General features: G+C 43.3%; 1 protein-coding gene across 3 annotated transcripts; it reads right to left on the reverse strand.

Annotated features, from left to right (window-relative positions):
• Positions 1-288: 288 nt before the first annotated feature.
• On the reverse strand, positions 289-27,344 carry LOC134449135 (ATPase family AAA domain-containing protein 2-like). 3 transcript variants are annotated; one of them, XM_063198935.1, is made up of 31 exons: positions 27,203-27,344; positions 27,021-27,073; positions 26,701-26,854; positions 24,062-24,143; positions 23,626-23,722; positions 23,070-23,306; positions 22,453-22,564; positions 21,155-21,172; positions 20,445-20,561; positions 19,683-19,791; positions 18,984-19,099; positions 18,243-18,417; positions 17,881-17,969; positions 17,480-17,639; positions 16,419-16,509; positions 15,745-16,062; positions 15,279-15,396; positions 14,720-14,906; positions 13,870-14,055; positions 11,310-11,445; positions 8,503-8,699; positions 7,957-8,116; positions 7,486-7,608; positions 7,203-7,346; positions 5,938-6,227; positions 5,543-5,702; positions 5,001-5,174; positions 3,773-4,402; positions 1,333-1,466; positions 839-967; positions 289-443 (listed from the first exon to the last, which is right to left on the reverse strand). In XM_063198935.1, the coding sequence occupies exons 1-31, from the start codon at positions 27,307-27,309 to the stop codon at positions 411-413; spliced, it is 4,836 nt and encodes a 1,611-aa protein (XP_063055005.1). In that variant the 5' UTR covers positions 27,310-27,344; the 3' UTR covers positions 289-410. The 3 variants fall into 3 exon arrangements, with proteins under 3 accessions (XP_063055005.1, XP_063055004.1, XP_063055006.1); XM_063198934.1 differs by having other exon boundaries at positions 7,188-7,346; XM_063198936.1 differs by lacking the exon at positions 21,155-21,172 and having other exon boundaries at positions 7,188-7,346.
• Between the last annotated feature and the right edge of the window lie 42 nt (positions 27,345-27,386).

Raw genomic sequence — 27,386 nt, forward strand, 5'->3', positions numbered from 1 at the left:
TTTGTTTCAGCATGAGTTTAATGTTTTAGGACTTGTTTTGAATCCTGCACCACACAAGCACACGTTTTGAATACACCATTTAATGGTTAAATCATTTAATCTGTCTATGCTTTTTAGAACTGCCATTATTAAATATTTTCACTCCTGTTGACTTGCACAATGTTCTCAAGGGGATTTGGCAGACTGAATTACTATATGAATTACTGAAGCTGCATTCATGTTTAGTGTGAAAAACTTAGCAACTTTTATTTAATATTAAACACATTGATGCACATACAACAAAGACTGTAAAATATTCCAAAAAACTTTAATAAGACAAAGACATATATACACCAACGAATAACTACCAAAAATAATTAGCAAAATATAATATAGTTAATGGTGTTCTGCACAGTCAAAATGCTACAAAATTATTCGAAGTCCTCAATTTCCTTCTCCATTTCCTGCAACAGGTAAAGAAACAGACCATAAGTTAGAAAAACATGTCCGAGCACACCACAAAATACATTTCAATAAGCAATTATTCATACTCCTATATGCCGGTACAGATACAATACTGTTGTATTCCAAACTTGGATGCAGACATTTGCTTCTGCTTTATAAATATTATCTGCACGGCAAAAAAATGAAATCTGTAAAACAGATTTTTTTTTTTTTTTAACTTATGATTTTTACTTGTTTCAAGTAAATTAATATCAAGAAAATGTTACTTGCTCCATTTACTCCAAATGATACTTGCTCCAACTTCTGAATAGTCTAATATTTCTTGTTCAAAAGGTCTAGTTATTGGGGCATCTTTGATAGAGGGTTCCTGAATTAATAAGAGATCCTGCAATACCTGTAAAAGCGCAGTCTTATCATACTCTTTCCTGTGCCGGTACACACTCTGGCACAGAAGAGCATACAGTTTCTCCAGTCGATCCACCTCATAGCCCTCTGTCTTAGCAACCACCCTGTGCAGTAGATCCTGAGAAAGTCAAACACACACAATTTACTTTCTTGTAGTGAATGGGGCCAATCCATCAAAAACTAAGTGCAATACATTGGTAGACTGTTATTACGTATTGTATCATTATTATTATATACTTTTTGAGAACCATATAACCTTTTTAACGTTTAATATGTTGCCGAAGGTTGACGGATGTCTACCACATCTACATTCAATTAGAGGTACATGTACTGATTACATTTTTGAAGCCAATACTTCAGAAGATAGCAATCAGAATGATGCTCTGACTTTGAGATCAACCCATTTCCATTAACTTTTCCAGACAAAACAGCCCACAGTTCAATCATTTTTGTTATTTTTTTCCCTTCTGCAGATTTGTATACCTTGAGTTTGTTGTGGTCGACCACAAGTGGCTGGGTGCTTTGCTCCAGGATCTGCATGGCAGCCTCCAGGTTGATGGCCTGCTGCTGCTGCACCTGGCTCTTCAGGGCCCGCGTCATACGACGAGTCCCAATCTCTGCACCACAACACACACACACACACACACACACCAACACAACAATCAGTCCAGAAGTGCGTATCTCGACAGCGTCGCTGCTAAGTTAGCAACTTGGTAGGTTGCCAATGTGACATTGAGTTGCAACCAAGTAAGTTGCTAACTAGTTGACAATGAAGCTTCATAAAAAAAAGCTCCATAAAACAGCACATCATTCAGTCCAACATACGGGTTTGTTTTTTTCCCCCTCCCTTCGCTCTCTGCTGGGGTTGGTGTGTTAATTTGCTGATTAACGAAATAGCTTGCAAACGTAAACATATTGTTCTGTTGGTATGTGTCCCTGTCTAAAGTTGATTAGATTTTAGTGCTGATCTGAAGAACAGTGTTTCCCACAGAAATTTTGGAAACTATGGGGGCAGCCGGGGTTTATTTTGTCCGGGGGGGGGGGGGGGGGGGTCTCTTCTCACACGGGCCTTTTTTTTTGGGGGGGGGGGGGGGTGAGTGTATTCTTGCAGCGTAAATGCAAAAACGGCAAAACAATGACTACAGTATGACATTGGCGCATGGAGAAAACTGTAGGCCTGGGCCTTATATTTCAGCCATTTATATTTTGAGAAATAAGGCTACATAAGATTTTACCCATGACTTGTATAATAGTAGTACATTGACCATTGTCAAAAAAATGCAGTACAGTGAATCATTTCTGTTTGCAACACACTTTTCATTCGTCCCTCATGCAGGGGTCTGGGAAACAATAATAAAACAAAATAGGAGCAGAGATAAGAATTTAAGAGCCACTGTGAAATTGTTAACGCATAGACAAAAAGGTCTTTAGAGGGTAGGCTATGCCTTTTCCCCCACACACATATCTGTAGGCGTACACATTTTACATGAGGGGTGCTGGTCACAGGGCCAGTTTTTTCCAAATTCCTTAAAAAAGGCTGAACAACATATTACACATTTATGTCTATATTATATATATAATATTCACATTCATTACACATTAATTTCTATATGCAGCCCGATGTCTCCTCTGCTGTGTCAATGAAGGTCTGTCACCAAACTCATTACAACTGTAAAACAAAGCCTAGGGAGTGTTAGTAAACTCATCCCCAACTGTCCCTTCTCTGAAGGTTTTTTATATTGCTCCCAAACCCAAGTAAACTACAACAACTTGACTAGGCTTTTGATCCCTGTCTTTCAAGCACTTGTGGTTCTCTCTATAGCAGGGGTGCCCAACCTTTTTTTAACCAAGATCTACTTTTTGAAGTTGATAGTCTGCCGTGATCTACCAAGTCAAATTCAAGGATGTCAGTATGAAAATTTAAGACCACCATTTATTAATCACCATTATTATGAACAAAATGTTTTCAGTAGGCTACTATGGCTGTATCTTTTCAGTGTGTTTTTAAAGTGTGTTGAATAGCCTATCTTTACAAAGCAATGCAGCACTGATAGTATGCAGAGATAATTTCAGTCATACACAAGTCATAAACAAACTGAAACAATTTCAAAATGATTAAACATTTGAAAGGCACATAGGCCCTATTTCTAAAATATGATGAAGCATTATCATGACATTCAGTGGTATAGGCTACAAATTAAAAAGGGCTCAGAAATTCACCATTTGTTATGGGTAAATAGTAGGCTACTATGAGAGAGAGAGAGAGAGAGAGAGAGAGAGAGAGAGAGAGAGAGAGAGAGAGAGAGAGACAGAGACAGAGAGACAGAGAGACAGAGAGAGAGAGCAATGAGAGAACTCATTGGATTGGTTAACACCCCTGTTAAGTGTGACTTCTTCTATGAAGGTTTTTTTTTTTTTTCAGCTCTCTGGGACAGTAGCACAGCAAAGGCTTTCTATTGTGAGTTTGGCCAATCGTTTTGTCCACAACTGAAGCAAGAAACAGCACAAATTGAAGTGAATTCCATACATGTCAACAACTAAAATTTCCCTTACACGCGGCACGCGATGTAAACGCAGTTAGCGATGATGCATGCGACTAGCGATTTGGACGAAGATCCTCGCATATCGGCGTGTCATAACGCATCGTTGCGCACATGTTCTGTTACTCACCCGATGTTACTCACAGGATGTATTTACTCCAGGAGGAAAATGCGAAGGAAATTCAAAATCGTAATTCAAATCGTTTTTAACAAAAACGGATATCGTTAAAAAAAAAAAAAAAAAGTAATTTTTTTTTTTTTTTAAATATATTTTCGTAAACTATGGCGGCCAAATTTAAACTATGGCGGGCCGCCATAGTTTCCTCAATGTATGGGAAACACTGTGAAGAAGTTCTTTAACCAAGACTGCTCAATCTACTGACCTATTCCAGTGTCTTCTTCCGCCTCAGGTTGTGCCTTGTCCGGTTCCGGCCTACCAGGTTTGGCCGACTCAGGCTCCGCTTGCACAGCCTCCACCTTCTGAGCAGGTTCAGCTGGCAGAATCTCATTGGCCATCGTCTCAGGCTCAGCGGCAGCCTGTTCCTCTGATTGGTCCCCAGCCTCATTGGGGACTTGTCCATTCACCAGCGCACCAGCCAATGGGGACGAAGGGTTGGCATCTCCTCCTCCCTCCTCCACGGCAGCAGCAGCAGGAGCAGTAGGAGCTGCGAGGCCAATCTCTTCAGTGTCCATGGCAGCAGTGATGGAGCCAGTCTCCTGAGTCTCCATAGCTGCAGCATCAGGACCAGTCTCTTCAGTCTGCATCTCAGCATCCTCCTCCGTTTCCCCAACTACCGTCTCCTCCTCCGCCTCAGCAATGGCAGCCTCCTCCACCTCCACCTCTGTTGCCTGAGGCTTCTCGCTGTGGTCTTCCTCTGCCTCCCCGGCTTCCTCCTCCTCCTCCTCATCATCATCTACAGACTCTGCGGCGGTGGAGTTGTCCCGAGAGTGGGACTTCTTCTTGGGCAGCACACCGCTGCTCCATCGGCCTCTCCTCCTTCTCTTCTTCTGAGCTGCTTAGCCACAAAACATTGCACATCACATCCAAATATCACTTTTCACCGTGACGTAAGACAAGTTCTGTTTTTGAAACGAAGCAGGAAATATGACTACCATCGAAAACAGTAGGCACCGGATGCTACTTTTCCTGCTTCAAATACATTGAATCAAAAGGTGTATGACGTAGCATGAAAAAGGCTAATGACAAAATCACATGCATAGCCTCCCTTGTTACACATTATATTATTGTGCTATTGATTTAGCATAACCAGTTATGGACTAGTTCGATTATCAGATGGCTAAATAGACAGACGAACTGACAAGACAACCAGACTGACCAACACATTATATGCTTGTCTTTACCAGAGTTGTATGAAGGAGAGGTAAAAGTATTCTTACAAATGTAATTACATTAGTAGTATGATATTCCATGGTTTCAACTTTGCAATATACTACTATACTACTACTGAGTATAGTAATTACATCTGTAAGCGTACTTCTGCATCTGCTTTACGCAACTCTGGTTAAGACAAGCAGATAAAAAGAAACAAAGGGCTCTGGAACACAGACAAAACTTAAGTACACATTGTTATTAATATGAACATGCCTTACCCGACTGTGGGGTGGATGGCACAGGGGCATCGTTGCTTTTGGAGTCGTTTGCTCTCCGGCAACGCGCCTCTTTGATTTTTTGGCAAGACTCCTGCAGCTCCTCGTCTATCTCAGTCTTGACGAGGTCGTGCACCATGGTCTTCAGGGCCACTGCTTGCTTGCGGATAAGCCGACCTAATAGGCATGAAGATAGGGTTCCAAGTTTAACACATGACGATTTAATATACTTCTTTAAGACAATATTTAGTAATATCCCTATGTTGACACATAGTGAACATGAAAACACAACTGCATCGAGAGCCAACACTTAGGTAGGAATAGTATATAATATATTATGATTTTAGTTTCAAATATATCTTTCAACATAAGAAATGAGTACTGATCAAATGACATAAATGTGATGTAATGTAAATGTAATGTATTGTGTACCTTTAACTGTTAAAAAAATACTATACACATAAAAAGACACATTTAGCATCCACAATATAAACAATACCAACGTCTACCAGAAATAAGGAGATGGTCTGTGAAGTATAACTTACTTTCAGGATCTGATTCTGGGTTGTATTCAAGTGCGTTGATCCAGATAAGGTCCACATCATGCAGGAAATCTTTCACAGTAAGGTATTTATTTGAGTCGATATTGGCGAGAACAGTGGAGAGGTCCATGGGTTGCTTGATAACGGTGGTGTAGTCTGGAACCTGTAAGGAGGTGGACCACCATTTATTGATACCATTCCAGTAATACAAAATTGCACATCACTATCTGTAGATTACAGTAGTCTGTCCCATCTACATGAGCTGGTGAATAATGGCAGAATATCAATATAATTGAACTTCCTCCTAAAAACTTTGCAACAAGTAAAGACAATGAATGAAATGCAAACATGTGGCACCGGAAATGGCAACTGAATGAAAAAAAAAAAATCTACCGTACCTCCTCTGGATCCACAGGCTCAGTGAAAGCTTCAAATCGCTTGTCTTCGGCCAAGCGATTGGTGACATCAGACAGGAAGAGGCAGAGTTTCTTTAGTGTTTCTTCTTCCTGTTGCTCCAGCACCTCCATATCCTCTGCCTTCTCCTCTTCTTCCTCCTCTCCTTCCTCTTCTTCATCGTCCTCTTCCTCATCCACAGACTCTGCGGCGTCTCGGGCGTGAGAGGAGGACTTCTTCTTGGTGATGACGCCAGCGGACCACCGGCTTCTTCGTCGCCTTTTCTTGGAGGCCGCTGAAGAAACAAAAAAATTAAAAAGTTCCATTTAGCATCTCTAGGGATTTACAGCGCTGTAGTGGAATGAAATAAGTCATTAATTTAAGCTTCTTATTATACCAGATAAGGCAGTGGTTGCCTGATAGACCTATGACTGGAGGGCCACCCAAAAGTGGCAGCAAACATGCTACCATGCCTACACACACTGTGCCCCATATGATAACATTGACCTTAAGTCATCACACACATGAAAAAGGGGGAGAGTTGTAAAATGTACAACTCAACTCAAGAAATGCAAAAAAAAAAAAAAAACGTGAACTCTTAAAGATCTACTTCCATCTTCATTTCATCAATATTGCTGTGTTCATCATTATTATTGAATGCATTCTGCACCGGGGATTTTTTTATGTTCCGGTTGCTTTGTTTCAAGTCGTCTTTGTAGGCTAGTAAAGTGGCTTGTGGACAAACGACAGGGTTTCCGGTCTTTCACATGGATATCTGTGAGGCGTCACTGAATGGCTCCTCCCCTTGCTCTGAGTGTATCCGAGAGCAGCAACCAGCTGATAGCTAGGCTAATCGAGGTTTCGTGCCACCAGCCGCCGCTAGTTTTGAAAACGTACTCAACAAAAACTTCCTCAACATGCATTTAGAAAAACAGCCATACATCTATGGGTGGGCATAAACCGAAGTGGGCAACACCTTTTCGAAGTGACGTAAAGTGTACAGCCTGTTCCTGATTTGGACCGATGCTTTGTATAGTTTCTGTGAATGAGAAACACAGCCAGTGCCACTTGCAGGCGCAGCATGTGTATGTCACTGGGGGTGACCCTCCGTATTTCAAAAGGATTGAGTAAAACTGGTTTTCAATGGAAGTAGATCTTTAAACCCTTGATAGAGGACCATGTGATATGAAAAAAAACAATCACACATACACACATTTCAAAACTTAAGCGTAATATACTGAACTATTGTACTCACTACAATACAGCTTACGTGTGCAGCGTGGCGTTGATGCAGCAGCGGGCACAGCTGACCCTGCGTCTTTGGAAGGGGAGAGGGCACCTGTCTTCTCCTGGGCTACTGGAGCTTTGGGTTGGACGTGGTAGTACGGAGGCGCATACCTGGAGCCTGCACCGCCTGAAAGAAATAAAAAATGTAATAAGTATTTCAGACTGTAACAGATTATGAAGATGTGAGCATATACTTTTGAAAGCTTTTTTTTTTTTGAAATAAATATGGTTCAACTGGTGTTGGCTAAATCGAACAAAGGGAGCACCTCTTTTGCTTCTCGATTCTTTGATTTCCTGACAGATCTTCTCAAAGTCCTCATCCAGCTGGTCCTTGATGATGGCATGCACTGTGTCCTTCAGCGCACAAGCTCGGTGGCGGATCAGGCGATCTGATAGGATAACAAAAATATTACTTTTATGGCTTGCACAAGCTCAATTCACAGTGCATTGCCCTTAACTGGCCGTCTGCCAACGTGACCTACAGTTATTTAGGTAGAGGCACTGTCTACCTGGAACTGTGTGGGGATAGATCACTTCAGTGACTTCAGAAGCACAGCAGTTTTACTTTACTCTTCCACCTACATTCGTTCTACTACAGCCAGATTTGAAACAGAAACCATTCAATTCCAAGACCAACTACATAACCATTAGCTACCTCCACCATTTGCTAATCTCATCTTCAAATACTAATAAATGAGGTTCAAGAGGGGCCGTCCTAAGGCAGGCCCTTCCCTTACCTGAGGGATCTCTGTCTGGGTTGTACTCCAAGGCGTTTTTCCAGATCAGGTCCACATCATGGAGGAAATCTTTCACAGTAACGTACTTGTGCGAGTCGATGTTGGAAAGAAGGGTTGCCAGATCCATGGGGTGCTTGATAACAGTGACGTAGTCTGGAACCTGCAATGTATACAGAATACAAGGGTCAATAATCAGAGAACTATCTTGAAACACAGAAAGGGTTTCATTTTTCAGCATTTTCACACATCAATTAGGAAGTATATACTGTAGTATTTTTCAATCGTCTAAAGTGTGAATCTGTCCAGTGTTCCTTTGCTACACGGGCAAAGCACTTCGAGCTAATTTTTCTGTATGAGATAATTTAACTGCCAGTAAACGAGTTTCAGACATACACTCTGGATGTTGTGCCTTCCATGGTAACATTCAACCTCGAGATCCAATTATAAATATCAATAGTAATATCAATAATATTAATAGTATGTAACCTACTTTATTGTGATATATTAATATGAATATTCATAGAAATATTATAAAGCATGTCGCACCTCCTCAGGGTCCACGGGCCGGGTGAAGGCCTTGAAGCGCTTGTCCTGAGCAAGGCGATTGGTCACGTCCCGCAGGAAGAGGCGGAGCTCCCTGAGGGTGTCCTCTTCCTGGTCCTCCAGCTGCTGCACTTCCTGATCTGTCAGCCGACGCGGGGGAGGGGGAGGGGCTAAGGGCAGCACCTCCAACACCTGCATCACTGAGGAACAGAGAGTGGGATTTTTTTTACTTCAACTTCCTAATTACTGGGCGGATTAACTTGCCTGGCTCTTGCCCGACCTGTAGTTCCGCGCAGCTTTGTGAGCTCCACTACTCTGGGAGCATGTAGCAGGATTCCTTTTCTCCAGTCAAAAAATAATCGGAGCATTTGTTGCTTCAATATCAACAAATTCCTTCAAAAACGTTTTCTGTTGATCTCTAAAGCGTTGTAGATGGCTCTGGCTGAGGAAGGAAGAGAGGTGTGGGGAGTAAAATGCCACTCGGACACAGGCCGGGGTCTGATCAGTCCTGGTCGGGTCACCTGGTCGAGGGTGTCTGTTGTGAGACCCGAAACACCCAGTGACTCCAGGAAACAACACTGATGATGTGTCCGAGTCAGTGCATCAGGGAGATGTTTGCAAAACTACAATATGTCCTGTGACTCCTCAATGTGAGCTGCCATTGATATTGAAGCAATGCATTCTCAGATTATTTTTTAAATGGAGAAATGGAATCCTGCTAAATGCTCCCAGACCGATGTGTATATTTGGAGCGTCACCAGGGGGCTCCAGAGCTACATACAGAGATCTGGTAGAAACCAGGGTAGGATTAACAACATTAAAAGGGAATTCTGCTGTTGCGAGTTAAGGGCTAAGGGCGACACATCAAACACTTGCATCACTGAGCATCAGAAGGCGGGAAGAATTAGATTTGTTTACTTTGGCTGACTTAATGTTGAGTGGCATAAAAAGATATTAAAAGGGGATATCCGCTGTCAAAACAGAACGTTTCTTGATCCCCAGAGGTTGCGCTAGACTTTTTTACAGTCCGTCATTTTGACGGACAGGGTCGAAAATAATCCGTCATCGCCTATTTTTTTAATTCGTCACCTCATTTCTCAATGTGGGGGGTCGCGACCCCGTACCGGGAACAACACATGCGCAATTGCGTCCAATTGAGAGTAAACCGCTGTGAATACATCCCCTTTCACTCGACATTCATTCCCCAACTTTGAGGATAGAGTCCATTATTGCTGTCCACTTTCTCTCTCTGCCACTCTCATTGCATTGTTTAAAAAGCTGCAGATATCTTTCACTGACGCGCGTCTGCTTCAGTGTTCAGCGCTATGGTCACCACAAGCACTTTTTTAAAAGACGCGTGCAGGGCTTTATCCAACAGCTGTCAGTCACTCGTTTTGCTCTGATTAATGCACCGATTGTAATACAAAGGCGTAGCCTATTAAATAATATTCGCGTTGGGCTTCACATGCACGATGGAAAGGAAAGCCGTCTTGAAGCAGAACGGTTTAGCCCAGGCAGACGACAAAGGCACTGAAGCCTAGGCTACAACAGGAAGACGACCAGATTTCGCAAAACTTTGTTGAAAAAAGCTAGCGACGGTAAGGGAGCCACTCTATATGTGGCCCCATTGGCTAGATATTTTGGCTCTGGGAGCGCGGTAGTTGTCTGAAATAAAAACAAATAATAAGGGGTGAATCGAAATGAGAGAAGGTTAGCCGGTTCTGGCAACGTTTGCCAAGTTGTAGGCCTAAGTTACGTTGCCTGATAATATGTAGGCTTTTGAATAGCCGTCGTTTTTATTAGGCTATTTAATTAATGTCCTGAAGCCGTTTTAGACCAGCTTTGCCTTTGAGTGAAGGTTCTGGCTAGCAAACATGCTATTCGCATTTTTGTTTATGTTTCAAGCGAGGAGTTATGAAACAATGCTTTTATGAAGGACGATAGAGGGGCAACTTCGTCATTGGCAGAAAAACAGATAGTCGGTAAATGTAGTAGGCCTAGGTCTACAAACAGTTCTAAATCTTAAATTAATCGAAGTCACACGTGATAGGTGGCAACGTCTTCATTATTTTAATTCATTATTTGGAGCAAGTGCAGAGGCGCACGCTCTGCTGCAGCCAGCCGCACAGCCCAGCTGCTGCGCATGGTAGGCTATGACAAGCATGAGAGAGGGAGAGAGGCGGACAATAGTTGCAAGAAAATATCTGCGCTGATGATGACTGCCTTATTGAAATGCATATTTGCTCTACTCGATAGAGGTGTAGGCCTACTTAAACTTGTAATTTATTTATCATCACCCTCACCCTGAATATTGATCCGTCAAAATGACGGACAGGCTTCAGAATTTTCCGTCATCCTTCAAAAAAATCCGTCAATGACGGACATTTGTCGGTTAACGCGACCTCTGTTGATCCCTCAAGGTTTTTGAACAAAATAGTTTGAGTAAGCCAACATCTACCGTTTTGAATTGACAGCAGTCTTTTTGTTACTGACATCTAATACCATTTGTAAGTTGTACAAAATGAAAAACTGGTGTTCCTCTATTGTATATTTCTTGACTCACGTCATTGGCATCAAGCGAGTCATTTTAGATCCCTGTGGGAGTGGGAAAAAAAATGCACCTAAAATGCTGAAAATGCCCTGGCACTGCTGAAATGTATGATTCAAAAAATGGCTCGCATCCAACGATTAATAAATACAAAGAATACTCTCTCTCCCTCCCTCTCTCTCACATATCCATACACATGCACGCACGCACACAAACAAACACAAACACCACTGGCCGAGTGATGGTTATTAATGTGACCGACCTGCTCTCCTTTTGGATGCTGGTACTTTGGCCGCCTGGTTGAGAATGAGGTCCTCAAAGAACCGGTGCCTCTCCTGTCGAGTGGGCAGGGGAACCTCAAACACCTCCCCGTACTCCATACGGAACAGGTCCTGAACCTGCAACAAATAAAAACAACACAACCATTACATCACCACAGTCAGCACTATCATTTCAAATAAAGGGAAATTAAAACTTGAGCAGGGTGTCTACAGGTTTGACCAAGTCAAAATTAAGACATTTTAAGACTTTTCAATACCATTTTCCAAATAAATTTAAGACCAACTCGCGGCATTTACAGGTTTTAGCAAGTCAAAATTAAGACATTTTAAGACTTTTCAATAGCATTTTCCAAATGAAATTAGGACCAACTCGCAAGATCATACACAGGTTCAAATGAAGCACAAAAACCAATTGGTTATTTACATTAATGTAGCCATTTGAAAACACAAAACTATACACAATGAAACTTTACACTAAATAAAATTCAAATATAGCTGCAAGCAGCAATGCGGGGCCAAGCAGTAAACTTGCCAGAGCCGCCACGGCAACAGAAGGAACTGCAGCGCCCCCTTTGGTCCAAATCTCGCCAATGTTGGTGTGCATTCCTTGGACGAGAGTGTTATCACGTAAACCAAGTTTAGTTTGAATCCGTTGAAGAGCTGTCGAGATATGAGCTCACTTCCTGTTACCTGTTGGTGGCGCTAGAGAGCTTGGGGTCTGGATTTTTTTGTGGGAGGTCATGGGATGGAGTAGAATGTGTGCAAAAAATCCTAACAGAAATTGACTAATGGTTGCTGAGATATGACCTCACTTCCTCACTTCAATTTTGATTGGCTGTCACCGGCAAACAACAAGAGGTGTTCAAAATTCTTTCCTCTCCCCCCTCCCTCTCCCTCCCTCCCTCCCTTCTTCCCTCTCTGTCCCTCTCCCTCTACCTCTCCCTCTCCCTCCTCTCCTCCCTCTCCCTCTCCCTCTCCCTCTGTCTGTCTGTGTGTGTGAGGAGGGGGTGGGGAGTGGGGTGCAGGGGCTGGGGCAGTGGGGCTTGACCCCCTGCTGAGAATGGTGTCAGTGAACGTGCGCAGGGGGAGCAGAGGAGACAGAGAGATGAGAAAAAATCCCTCCATTCTTTCCACATTTTTGAATGGCTGCTGTGAGCTGATAGTTTTTTCAATCGTTACGAAAAATCCATACCTGGGGTGCAACATGGTGTGAGGATGACCTTTGTACCAATATTTTGAAAATTGGGGAGTACAGTTCAAAAGCTACAGGCAAAAAATGTAGCTAAATATTTTGACCTGCTGGTGGCGCTACAGAGTTTGAGCTGGGGATATGATTTTTGTTGTGGTAGGTCATGGGATGGACTACTATGTGTGTACAAAATCCCAGCCTGATTCGACAAACGGTTGCTGAGATATGACCTCACTTCCTGTTTCGCCACGTTTACGACAATTTTGATTGGCTCTCACGGCTAAACGATAAAAAGATATCCAATATTCCTGAAGACCCCATGTGTAGCTCAGTCCAGAGATACTATATACCGAGTTTCGGGTGAATTGGTCAAAAATTGCAGGAAAATTAACATTTTTATTGAATTTTACAAAATTAAAAATGGCGGGAAAACTATCCTGGCGGAAAATGACGTCATAGGGTGCGTTGGATTCGTCTTGACTCAAGGATTCCAGGGATACCAAGTTTATGAAAATTGGCCAAGCGGTTCAAAAGTTACAAGCAGAAATGTACCTGCAACTTTGACCTGCTGGTGGCGCTAGAGCGTTGGGACTGGGGACCTATGAATCACTGTGGGTAATGCTGAGACTGTCCCTATTGTGTGTGCCGATTTACAGCATTTTCCTACGTACGGTTCTATGGGCTGCCATAGACTTGCAGAGGGAGAAGAATGGTGACTAGAGAATAATAATAATAATGAAGAAAACCTACTAACTCTATAGGGGCCTTCGCCAGCTTCGCTGCTTGGCCCCTAATAATGCGTTCTAAATTACACTACATGGCTACAACTCCCGATTTCCGTCGCGAAGTTAATCACATGGCTGACATAATTATTCCTCCCTAAATTAAGCTCCACAAATTTAAGACATTTGGGTTGAAAATTTAAGACAAAATAAGACTTTTCAAGGCCTTATTTGGCGAAAATGAAATTTAAGACTTTTTAAGACTTTTTAAGGACCCGCGGCCACCCTGTTGAGGTACTCCATTTAACACGATTTTTTTTTTTTTTAATCACAGTTTTTGGTCAAGCAAGTCAGCAATCCAAAGGTTCTAACAAGCCGCTTACTCTGAAATAGAGGGCGTCTCTGTCTGCGTTTTGAAGGCAATACCAGATAATGCACCAGCCCTGTGCGGTGATAACAGGGTGCCCTGGCACGTGACGTCACAGGGCGCGTCACAAAGTCCCCAAACATAAGGAGGGCCTATGTGGAGTCATGTCATCTGGTTATATGCAAGGCCCAGAGTTTAGCACTCACGCCCCTGCTAACCACTAATATTAATACTGGTGCTGATGCTGGTTTGTTGGTGCTCACCTCGGGGAAGAGGCTGTCGTAGTGTCGGCTGCAGGTGGCCAGCAGCAGGATGGGGGAGAAGGGGGGGATGTCGCTGAGCAGGCTGAGGAAGGTGGCCCTCAGGGCGGGCCCCACCGTGTCCCACCAGCGCTGCAGGTGGGGGATGTACAGGATGCTGGGCGCCGTACGCTTGGCCTCGCAGAACAGCTGTGATGAGGGAGGACGGAGGCAAAGGAGGGTGATTACGTGAACAATGAACAGGTTGGCGACGTTGGCAGATAATTATGCAGACAACAAAAGGAAGACAAAGAGGAGTGTGAAACTTAATGCTTTGTTTTCTGTGGAGGGACATTTTTAGTGTCTCCAAACATGACGTTAAATTATAGTTGAAAGCCAAAATTTGCCACGTTTTTCAGTCAGTAATTGATCAGATAAACATCTTTTCATGAATGTTTACTAAGTAATAAACTAATATTTACTAGCATGACCAAAGTACAGTCATTTTTGCAGCTAAAAATGTCTATTTCTGGAAATTCAAAGTGTTTTTCATGTATTAATTCTTAGAATTTGATGGTGGTGGTAAGCATTCATGAAAAGGTCACATTAGCGAATGGACAGCCTGGAAATAAACAACTAAAAATCTTGCACCTTTAATAATCCAATGTTGCTTATTTAATTTGATAGGACAGTGTGAAATGGGGACAGGAAGCGATTGGAGGATGACCTCGGGCTGGAATCGAAACCCAGGTCCCCGGTGTAACAATCAAAGCCCTAACTGTTTGAGCAACGGCTTTTCCCGTTTCTATGTCCGCAACCCCCCTTCAGTACCCCCCGCGACCCCCAGTTTGGGAACCACTGGTGTGTACAATACCTGAGCACAGGCCTCCTCTGGGGTGGTGCTGCTGACTCCGAACAGGACGGCCAGGTCCAGCGTGTAGACGGTGAACTTCTCCAGCGTGTGGAGCACGGCGGGGGCCAGGTGCGAGCTCTGACCCGAGCCAGGTGCCCCGCTGAGCAGCAGACGCGGCCGGTAGGAGGTGGGCTGCCGGAGCACACTCCTGGAAGACGAATAGGCACACAGATAGGTGATGACAACTTTTGATGAATTTAGTGTATACACAGTCATCACTGGTCAGTGGCTGGTAAAAGTTCACACTTGTCAGTCAATAGTTACTATTATTATTATTATTATATTATATATTTATAATATATTATTATTATTATATAATTATCATTACTTCGGAAATTCGTAATATTTCACGAGCATTTGCCTAGTAGCTGATGCCAGGTACAAATGAATGGGCTTTTGGAAAGCTGTGAGGGCTTGAATACCATATGCAACTTGTAATTCTCATGGCAGCCGTCCTTCAAAGTCTAACCAGGTCAATGTCAGGGTGGGTGGTAAAAAGGGGTGTCCTTGTAACACTGACCTGTTGAAGCAAAGGAAGCTGCCGGCTGCAGTGGTGGGATGCCTTGGTCCATTAGTGATAGCTGGTCCCTCCTCGTCACTATACAGCATGTCCTCATCCAACATGCCATTGGCCAGCTCTGTAATAGGAATACACAAGGGGAACGGTACAGTTAATGCCATATTAGCTGCAAGGGCACCTTCCCAACCAGAACTATAGGATGTCTCTGACAGACAGTTCTTGTACAGCATGGGTCTTTTCCTGTGGCCTGTGCCCTCTTGCCTCAGTGTTTCCTTACAAGAATCAAAACAATGAAGTTTTCGCGCTGTCATCCATCGGCAAGGCAACTTTTGGTGGGCTTTCCCCCCATTTTATGAGAGAATGACCTTTGAATTCTAGCAAAACATTGAATGAAAACTTCATTCGGCAATGACGTCAAGCTTGACAGAAGGAAGAAGTTAGCGTAGCGTAGCACAGCACAGCTCACCTCCTCTCCCCTGGTTCCTCCTCAGGCCTTGCTCGGCGTGTGGGAACACCCTCTGCACCACGTCCAGAATGCTGGCCAGCGAGGCAGACAGCAGCGGCTGCACGATGTGCGCCAGGGCCTTGGCGGGCGAGACCACCGCACGCTGGGAGGCGGGCACCATCTTGCGCATGGCAGAGACGAAGTCGCGCGCGCCCACGCTGATGGACGAGACATCCAGCTGCAGCTTCTGGGAGGAGGCGTAGATCTGGGGGTAGCGCCGGCGGAGCGCGCACAGGGCCGCCTCCGCACATACTGCCTTGATGTCAGCGCCACAGTAGCCTAGGATGGGAGAGCACACAGATTGAGCACAGGATTAGCTACGACAGAGCTAACATACAACACCACTAGGGTTGGGTTGCCTCAAGTGCCCTTCTGAGACCAACTTAGGGTAGTAGGGTGGAGGGCCCAGGGTGGGAGGGTGTTATCAGAGCTGGGACTGTTTCACACTGACAGCCACATCAAGGCACATCCACAAACAGATTAGAAAGGGAACATGGGAAAGAAGAGAAGAAGAAAAAATAAGAGAGCATCTATGACGAGAGAGAGAGAGAGAGAGAGAGAGAGAGAGAGAGAGAGAGAGAGAGAGAGAGAGAGAGAGAGAGAGAGAGAGCAGAGCAGATGTAAGTGTAACCCACCAACGCATATGTCAGCCAGTTCCGCCAGGAAAGCGTCTGAGGGCTGAGGGTTCCACTGGCGCGTGTGGATCTTCAGAATGTCTCTGCGGGCCTGACAACAAAAATGGAGGATAAAACAACACAATGAATGGGATGCATGGCTCATAGCAGCACAATGCTGTGACCTCTTGAATGAATGCAGCAAAACGAAAAAAATAAAATGTCCATCAAAAACATCAGAAGCAATTGTTTCATCAATAGCAGCTACAAGAGGGCAAGTCATTCAACGTAAGCTTTTCCTTTAATCTATTGAATTGCATAAATGGTGATATAGTACATGCATTTATCCCCAAATACACCACTGATTAAGACATACAGTACAAGCCAATATGCTAAAAAAAAATCAACTGTTCACTAGGGAATGTTGATCATGGAGGAGTGCTGCTTCACTTTTTTCTCTTTAGCAGGTGCTCTTTGGCTCAAGGAGATAAAGTTTCTTAAAATTATGGTCCATTTGTGGCTGTTGATAAGGTCTGCCAAAGATTACAAGGCACACTGCTGGTGAAGTTAAAAAGCCTTTAATTAAACGGGCTGACGTGTTGCGACTACTGTCTTCTTCAGAGCCTAAAAGAGCCTACAGTACAAGCCGTTGCATTCCTCTAACCATATTTGGCCCTACCATGGCCAGACTGCGCACTCTGCAGTACTCACATCTAGGGCTGTCCTAAACGATTATTTTTCTCCCGATTAATCTATCAACTATTTTTTTCGAATCGTCGATTAGTCAAACGACTATTTTTTCAAGTACTCTAGCACTTTAAGCTTCAAGGAAATTGGGAAAAAAAGAAAGAAACCGTTAAAATTAGGTACCTGTGCTCACAATGAGCTTATAGTAGTAGCTTATTTACTCCGAGATACAACGTCCAATTCATACGTGTTAGGCAATTTTAGGCTTCAATAAGTTACAAAGCATTAGTAAAGTAAAAAAGCATTGAATTAAATGAAACAATCAGTCGACTATGAAAATTCCTGTAACTTTTTTTAATCGATTAGTCACGATTAATCGTCCCAGCCCTACTCACATCTCTGTCTGGCAGGCCGAACAGGAACTCCCTGTCGAAGCGTCCCGGGCGTCTGAGCGCCGGGTCGATGGAGTCCAGGCGGTTAGTGGCTCCGATCACCACCACCTCCCCTCGGCTGTCCAGCCCGTCCATCAGGGCCAGCAGCGTCGACACTATGGAGCTGGGGATCGGCAGACACATGACCACACAAGTTAACATGGCTGATGTATGGAACATGCATATAACAAACAGAGCCAGCACACCCAGATAGACACACGCATCTAAAAAAAAAACGAAAGAAAAAAAAAGCGAACAAGCAATGACAACACACAGGCCTGTCAACAGAACACGATACATTGACATGACCACAAGGTCTCAAACCCTTCAACAACAGTATGGCGACGTGCATTTGAAGGACTCACCTGTGAATCTGGTCCTGTCTGCTGGATCGCACAGGAGCCAAGCCATCGATTTCGTCAAAGAAAATTATTGCTGGACGCATCTGATAGGCCTGTGAGCAAAGGTAGGACATGTCTTCAATTTCATCACGTTAACTTTAATTCGACATATGGGTAAAATGCCTTTGACTCAAAAATCCCATTCTGCAACAAAAAATAATGTCCATGTGTCTCAAGCACATTGATTCTCAACATTTCCAAATGGTCTCATAATAATAATAATAATAATAATAATAATAATAATAATAATAAATCAGTTTTATATAGCACTTTTCTAGGTACTCAAAGCCACTTTGGGCATGACCCATAGTGGATGCAGTTCTGACCTGATCGAAGAGCAGCCGGAGCTGCCTCTCAGACTCCCCCACCCACTTGCTGAGGCAGTCAGCGCCCTTCCTCATGAAGAAAGACACCTTCTTGTCCCCCTGGCTGCACTCGTTGGCCAGGGCCCGAGCCACCAGCGTCTTCCCAGTGCCGGGGGGCCCGTAGAACAGGCAGCCTCTGGCAACACACACACAGGTCACACTAGTCAGTTATAATGATAAGGGTTATTCACCACACATCAGATGAACAGTACATCTACACAGCAGGTAAATGTAAGGAGAGTGTAGAAATTGTGTTTTCCAAATGCTGGGAGACCTGTTAGAACAGCCAGCCTCAGTCAATGTACACAGACCATCACAATCGCCATATCAATCAAGCATTAACATTGAATATTTTCCCAGGGTGCTTGTAGAACAGACAGCCTCTTGTCAACGGTCATGACACAACCATACATTACAGAACATGCTGCAAAACAAGGAGAAACATCCCAGAACGGCACAATCACAGGTATATAAACCAGGCAGAATATAAGAAAAAGTGTAGCATGAAAAAGTGAGCGTGCCATTTAATAATTCCACTGGCATCTATATGTAAAAAAATAAGTCATTATTACTAACTGTGCCATTTGGTATCTCATTATTAAGTGTGTAATATTCCAATCACAATTTCTTGTTTACGATAAGGCGTCACTTTAAAGAGCCGTGTCATTTTATCTAATTCACATCTTATACTGAAGTCAATACCTTGGAGGCTGGATCTTGAATCTCTCAAAGACTTCAGGGTATAACAGGGGGAAGACGACCATCTCCTTCAGCGAGGAGATGTGGCGGGTCAGACCCCCAATGCTGTCAAAACGCACCTGGCGAGAAGAAAGCACTTTCATCACTTAAGTACCCCAACTTGCACAGCAGAAAGAAGGCGTTATGACTGAAAATGGCAAAAGTTCGAGCATTATAATAACCATTAGTACTACACAGTACTTGAAGTAAATAAGAAATGTAGACTATTGTCCCATGCCTTATTTAACATTCTGCAAGCAGCAACATCTGAGACCATTCTAGCTTGACAAATTTCATAGTTGACAAGTAAACAAATATCTCATGCATGAACGCTTGCTCTTGGGGATTTAATAGCATACGTGTGGTAGGCAGGTTTTATAGGGCAGTGCAACTTTGTGAATATAAAGGACGACCACATTCAGAAAAAAGCATAGCGCTCTCTCTTCATTCATGCACCCAGATCAAAACAGAGAAGCAGTGGCCATACCGTGGCGCTAACTTCGACTAGGCGGCTGACCCGGGTCCGATTCCGACCCGGGCCCTTTGCCGACCCTTCCCCGTCTCTCTCTCGCAGCTCGCTAAAATAATAGCTTGAAAAGCACCCCCGCCCCCCCAAAAAAACACAACAACAACAACAACTACAAAACAGAGAGGCAGTCGTACTGTCTGGTCTATCTGCATGGGGTCCACGTCGGCCAGGCTGGCCCCGATCTTCATGCGGTCCTTGTGGATCCCCAGCAGGTCTTCCTTACGTAGGTTCAGTGGCAAGCAGCTGGGAGGGAGAGTCCGAGTCACACACACACACACACACACACACACACCAACACACAGTTAACTTAACACATCAAACACAAAGGGATGTTCCACCCTAACAGGAGTTTTATTATGAGTTTGACCTGACTTTCTGTAGTTGACTACCGTCATGCAACCATTTACATACTGGTATTCTTTTTTGAAATTGTATGAATGCTTTAAAAAAGCAAACATGCATAAATGGGGCAGAGAAGTATCACACTAAGAAAACCCTATAGTACTCTGTTGTAGTTTGACAATATGCAAGTTGTGTGGACATACTAGTGTGTACACATGTGTGACACTTAGGGCTGTAACGATATTGTATCGAACTGAGAAATCGCGATACACAGAGTTACGATACTGTATCGTGATACAAGGAGGCAGTATCGTGATACATGATAGTGCTTCCAAGCTTCAAATCATTATCATTATTTTATTTAAACTTTTACAAATTATTAGTAGCCTCTTGTAACTTATTCCACCTATAAACTATCACAACTTATATTCATTATTTTATTTTATATTGTTGGCTAATCGTGGGGTGTATCGAACCGTAGGTCATGAATCGTGATACGAATCGAATCGTGTGTTGAAGTGTAACGTTACAGCCCTAGTGACACTTATCCATACCTGTTAATGGACCTGTTGCGGTTCTTACTCCGGCGCCGCTCGAACTTCTCCTCGTCTGAGGATGACGATGAGGAGGAGGACGACGTTGAGTCACTGCTGTGGATGGCATGTCTTCTCCTGCAGGGCGGGCATCAAAACAACACAACACACACGTCACTCAGGGAGTCCTGTGCACAATGGCATGGACCATTTTTAATGGTTAGAAGCGCTCCCCATCACAAATGACCCTGAGGACATCAGGGAAAGGGTAGAGGTCACCTGTGAAGGGAGTTCACACACACCGAACACATACAGATAGCCAGATACTTCTCAGCATCTGCTTACTATGCGACTAGTGGGTTAGGGGGCAGAGCAGAGGGAGGAAGAAAAGACCCAAGGGGAGGGGAAATGAAAGACAAAAACAACCAGGAAATCAGACACAACCTTAACCCTTATAAAGGTGTTGAAAAGGTGAATGGGCTCTTGGTTTGAGCCAAGAGTGCTGTTCGAACAGTGATGCAAAACTAGGGCACCCATCACTATTACCACATAGCCCACCCTCTGTTTTGTCCACTAAACATCTGATGATTATTTTAACAAAAAAAATGGATATACAGATTTATATGCCCCAACCAGATCCTACTAAGGGTTAAAATTGTGACCTTAGTAAAGTAAAGAACTGCACCCATTTGTGTGGCGAGTGACCACTCTGTGAGAGCAGAGAGCCTTACCCCTTAGATTGAGTCCGGCTGATGGAATGGAACCGTTTTTGTTTAGAAGCGGAGAAAAAGAAGGACAACAGATGACTCAGAAACATGCACATGGCTCATCTAGTGAAATCTTTATCAAGACGCCGAGGAAGAGAGAGGAAATCACCCTCCAAGGCCTTCGAGTCAGAGGAAAGAAGCACACTTTTTGTCTGTTAAAGATTTTCATGCAATTAGATCATTGGAGTGGGTTAAGTGCCTTAATGCTTTTTATCACAAAAAACATTTACACTGCATTTTAAGACCATCAGTAGTCAAATGACGTGTACAGACCAAGAGCGAACGAAGCGACGGAAGTCATTATTTCTCTATGGAGGGCACGCGACCTGCGCTACCGAAGCAAATTCGCCAGGAGCGAAGCTTCTTGAGCGACCAGAGCGAATTTTGACGATTAAACTAAATCTAATCATAGGCGAATTCGCTCTGACGCTGTTCGGCGAAAACCAATCGGAACGTTCTTATCTCCGAATATCCCAGGCTGTCAAGCCAGAGCCGTTATGTGATTAGCTGAATCAAACATGTCAATGCTGCGTCTGGAGCGAATGCAGTGAATTCAAGGCGAAACTTCTTCTGCTACCCACGCTACCAGGCAGCGTAGTTCGCTCTTGGTCTGGACACAGCAAAATGCTACTTTTCCACTGCCGTTTTTTCCAGGTAGGCCTACAGCGCGACACAGCACGACTCAGCTGCCACTTTTTGCTTTACGATTGAGCTGTGCCATGCCTATTCGAAAAGTAAAAAGTGGCGGCTGAGTCGCGCTGTGTGGAGCTGTAAGCCTACCAGAAAAACGGCAAAACTGACACTACGAGAGACACATCAAGAGAGGGAGACACAAGTGGATATGGCCCAATACCTTGCAAATACATCCACATGTCTCAAATAAATAACACTGACTTTGTCAAGGAAACCCACAAAATAAATGAGCACCCTGGATTTGAAGCAGCGCCAAGAAGTTTGCGTTGTCATTCATTCCCCCTACCATTTTGGAAAATAATTTTCCCGATTGTCATAAAGAACCACAGATAAGAGATCTGATCAAAACATGGTTACGTTCAACAATTTCAGAAGTGTCTCATGCTACAAATCGATGAACCACTAAATCGATTCTGGAAACACAATTAAAAAAAAAACAACAACTTCGAGCTGCTTCAAAGCAATGACCACTATAAGCAGAATGAAGTAACAACTAGCAAAGGCCTGTGTGTGTGTGTGTGTGTATGTGTGTGTGTGTGTGTCTGTGTGTGTGTGTGTGTGTGTCAGACCTGATGCTGCGTCTGCTGCTGTAGGGGCTCCTGGGTCCGGAGGTGGAGAATCTGTAGCGGCGTCTGGTGGGGGAGGAGTGGCGCTTGTAGAAGATACTGCGCTTCTTGGGCTCTGCACAGACACCAGCGGAGGGACGCAAAGAGTATATGAAGCATTTTGATTAGGAATGTACCGACCGAATCTTAATTTTTAAGGTTCTGCCAAATACCGAATCCACTGCATATGATTTGGCCAAATCCGAAACCGAATACCAAATATTACTCTGATCATCGAAAACAGTACAACGTCAACAAGGCTGAATCCAGCTGAATCTTGGATTCAGTACAGCCCTAATTTTAATCACTTTTCAAGGTAGCTCAGTTGCAAGCCAGTGTTAAAAAAGGACACCCATTATGAGTGCTAGCATGTAAACAAAGACATTACAGTACACTTAGCTGACGCTTTCATCCAAAGCGACATACAGTTATCATTTTTCAGGGTATTGGTTACAGTCCATAGAGCAATAAGTAGTTAGGTGACTTTGACAAGGGCGCTGCAGTCCTCCAGGACTGGAGGAGTTCTGTGACCTCCAGTCTTGTTTTGTTCAGTTTAAGTCAGTTGCTGCACTGAAACTTACCCTCCATGGGTGGCTGGTAGCGCTCGATGGTCTTTCTCTTCCTGAAGTCATAGCGTTTCTGGTTGTCCCCTTCGTCCTCCTCTTCCTCTTCCTCCTCCTCTTCTTCGTCATCGTCGTCTTCATCATCATCATCATCTTCTTCTTCAGCCTCCTCATTCTTTTTTTCTCCTTGTCCCCCCTCCTCTTCCTCATCCTCCTCCTCCTCCTCCTCCTCATCTCCCTCCTCTTCACTGAAATCTAAACATTTTACTGAGGATTAGCATCATATTCACAAACACAAAACTAAAGAAAACTGAGCTAAAATTAACTCGTGGTGAACAGTAATCAAACCTATTAGATGAGATTTTGACAGTACAAATAGAAGCTCAAGATCATTTCACCAATTCAAATCGTTTTTAATGGAGGTGGGCTGCCCACAGCGAACTTATGAGCAGAGAAGAGCACTGTGTAGCAGACACTTCAATCAAGTGCGTTGAAGACTTTTGAAGGAAGCACTAGGTGGTGCAAGAGGAGTGAGATATTTTCAGGAATCATCTACTTGGGAACAAGTTCCTACCTCCATTGCCATTTTCTTGGTTATCTTCACTTTCACCACTTGCTGCAGATAGTCTTGTGGATCTTTTTCTCTTGCCGCCCTGGAAAATTCTCAAGTCCTGTAAACGATCAGAAGTGGAGAAGACGTTCTTAATATCCATGAATGTCTATGTAATGTCTGTTCAGGAATAAAATCCAATGGATTAAATTTTAAATCCAGATGAATACTGATAGAAATGACAAGTCAATATTTAAAACGTATTTTTCTCTGGTTTGTGGGTCAATCTGATGTTAAAACGTTCATATACTTATATCTGCGCATATAGCTGCTTTGTATGCAGTCTAGCATTACATCAGAATCACAGCATAAACAATGAGCAAAAAGTTAAAAAGGTAGTTTCAAAGAAATGTATGAGCAGAGTGAATTTTGTCTGTAAATGAAGGGTGAGGTGTCTGACCTCTTCTTGATTGTCTCGGCTCCTCAGCCTGCGTCTCAACTTCTTCATGTCGTCCATCTTCTGGAGGACTGCTTCAGCAGTGCTGCACACACACAGATCACCACACACTTAGAACATATGCCATTGTGTGTTTTTTGTGGCTTTTAAGAAGGTTTAGATTAAAAATGTCACTTTAAAATCAAAGCTCAACCTGAGGTTGAAATAATAATGATGCCCTGATACTAGGGTGACCATCTCCGTGACAGGTAAAAGGAAGACATATTTTAGGACGGGGGGTTTGGGGGGTCCTTCCCCAAGAAAATGTGTGTTTCTTCAGTGTTTCCCACAGAAATTTTGGAAACTATGGGGGCAGCCGGGGTTTATTTTGTCCGGGGGGGGGGGGGGGGGGGTCTTCTCACACGGGCCTTTTTTTTTGGGGGCGGGGGGGTGAGTGTATTCTTGCAGCGTAAATGCAAAACGGCAAAACAATGACTACAGTATGACATTGGCGCATGGAGAAACTGTAGGCCTGGGCCTATATTTCAGCCATTTATATTTTGAGAAATAAGGCTACATAAGATTTTACCCATGACTTGTATAATAGTAGTACATTGTCATTGTCAAAAAATGCAGTACAGTGAATCATTTCTGTTTACAACACAGTTTCATTCGTCCCTCATGCAGGGGTCTGGGAAACAATAATAAAACAAAATAGGAGCAGAGATAAGAATTTAAGAGCACTGTGAAATTGTTAACGCATAGACAAAAAGGGTCTTAGAGGGTAGGCTATGCCTTTTCCCCCACACATATCTGTAGGCGTACACATTTTACATGAGGGGTGCTGGTCACAGGGCCAGTTTTTTCCAAATTCCTTAAAAAGGCTGAACAACATATTACACATTTATGTCTATATTATATATATAATATTCACATTCATTACACATTAATTTCTATATGCAGCCCGATGTCTCCTCTGCTGTGTCAATGAAGGTCTGTCACCAAACTCATTACAACTGTAAAACAAAGCCTAGGGAGTGTTAGTAAACTCATCCCAACTGTCCCTTCTCTGAAGGTTTTTTATATTGCTCCCAAACCCAAGTAAACTACAACAACTTGACTAGGCTTTTGATCCCTGTCTTTCAAGCACTTGTGGTTCTCTTTATAGCAGGGGTGCCCAACCTTTTTTTAACCAAGATCTACTTTTGAAGTTGATAGTCTGCCGTGATCTACCAAGTCAAATTCAAGGATGTCAGTATGAAAATTTAAGACCACCATTTATTAATCACCATTATTATGAACAAAATGTTTTCAGTAGGCTACTATGGCTGTATCTTTTCAGTGTGTTTTAAAGTGTGTTGAATAGCCTATCTTTACAAAGCAATGCAGCACTGATAGTATGCAGAGATAATTTCAGTCATACACAAGTCATAAACAACTGAAACAATTTCAAAATGATAAACATTTGAAAGGCACATAGGCCCTATTTCTAAAATATGATGAAGCATTATCATGCATTCAGTGGTATAGGCTACAAATTAAAAAGGGCTCAGAAATTCACCATTTGTTATGGGTAAATAGTAGGCTACTATGAGAGAGAGAGAGAGAGAGAGAGAGAGAGAGAGAGAGAGAGAGACAGAGACAGAGACAGAGAGAGAGAGAGCAATGAGAGAACTCATTGGATTGGTTAACACCCCTGTTAAGTGTGACTTCTTCTATGAAGGTTTTTTTTTCAGCTCTCTGGGACAGTAGCACAGCAAAGGCTTTCTATTGTGAGTTTGGCCAATCGTTTTGTCCACAACTGAAGCAAGAAACAGCACAAATTGAAGTGAATTCCATACATGTCAACAACTAAAATTTCCCTTACACGCGGCACGCGATGTAAACGCAGTTAGCGATGATGCATGCGACTAGCGATTTGGACGAAGATCCTCGCATATCGGCGTGTCATAACGCATCGTTGCGCACATGTTCTGTTACTCACCCGATGTTACTCACAGGATGTATTTACTCCAGGAGGAAAATGCGAAGGAAATTCAAAATCGTAATTCAAATCGTTTTTAACAAAAACGGATATCGTTTAAAAAAAAAAAAAAAAAAGTAATTTTTTTTTTTTTTTTTTTTTTTCATTTTCGTAAACTATGGCGGCCAAATTTAAACTATGGCGGGCCGCCATAGTTTCCTCAATGTATGGGAAACACTGTTTCTTCGATGCAAATTCATGCATTTTAATGCATTTTGCTACATAGACTTACAGAGTGGTGTTATTCCAAATAACGTTTTGTAATAGTTCCCTCAATAGCAATAGCTACTGACAACACATCAGTAGACCAAAAGTTTTAGTGCTGTCAAACTTTAGGTCACGTGTACATTTGTAGTAATGTATAGCTGCTAGCCAAACAATACCAGCAGCAGATTGCTGCGCACAGTGCTCTTGAATGTGTACAGTGTGAGAAAAACACATGGCAGTATAGAACACAGCTGTGAAGTGGTGAAACCACAGCATCTATACGTGACACTTCTATACATTACCACAGCAGCACACGTGACCTAATATGCATTTCCTACATCCCTCAGACACAGACATTGCGCGCGCCCGCGCACACACACACACGCGCACACACAAACACACACACACACACTTTCCCCCCACCAATACTTACTTGGTGATGAGTCGGTCGTAGAGCACCGACTGGTTTCGGGCGTTGAGCTTATATCTGGTGATTCTGGAGCTGCGGCGAATAGAGTTGTCCACGTCTCTCTCCCGCAAGGCACCCTGGTGCTGCTTACGGGAGGTGGGGGTGCTATCCACATCGTCTGCAAGCACACAGGACGCAAAGACGCCAAATAAGCACATATTTCATTCAAACATAAGTCAGAGAGCCATTGCATTGTGTGTGTGTGTGTGTGTGTGTGTGTGTGTGTGTGTTGCATTGTATACTGTTGGTAGTGTGTTTTTTGTGTGTTGTGTTGCATTGCTTACCAGTTTGCTCCTCCTGAGGTGACTTCCCCTCTGTTTGCAATCTTGCTGATTTCCTGATGAGCAGAAGAAGGATTAGTGCGAGGGATCAAAAGAGGTGGGAAATTCAAACATCAAAGTAATCAAAGTCAAAGTAATTTATTGAAATTTAACACAATTTCTTATTGAATAAAACGAATTGTTACCTTAGAAAATGTTTTCCTTCATCATCTGATTTATGGGGGTCCTCGGCTGAACCATTCATATCTGCGAAGGTTACTGAGCCTCTCTTGCCCCTTGTTCTGATGTTCATTCTCTCGGGGCTGTCGTCTTTCTTCAGAGAGAGGTAATTATGTGCAAAAAAAAAAAAAAACCAATATACTGTTACTC

The sequence above is a fragment of the Engraulis encrasicolus genome, chromosome 5 (genome assembly GCF_034702125.1).
Source record: "Engraulis encrasicolus isolate BLACKSEA-1 chromosome 5, IST_EnEncr_1.0, whole genome shotgun sequence".
Taxonomy (NCBI): Eukaryota; Metazoa; Chordata; class Actinopteri; order Clupeiformes; family Engraulidae; genus Engraulis; species Engraulis encrasicolus.

Coding starts and splice junctions, on each gene's coding strand:
- LOC134449135 (XM_063198934.1), bottom strand. CDS start 27,309: ATGAACATCAGAACAAGGGGCAAGAGAGGCTCAGTAACCTTCGCAGAT. Junction 17,640..17,880: donor AGACAGGACCAGATTCACAG/GTGAGTCCTTCA, acceptor GCCGATCCCCAG/CTCCATAGTGTCGACGCTGC. Junction 16,063..16,418: donor ACTGGCTGACATATGCGTTG/GTGGGTTACACT, acceptor CTCCCATCCTAG/GCTACTGTGGCGCTGACATC.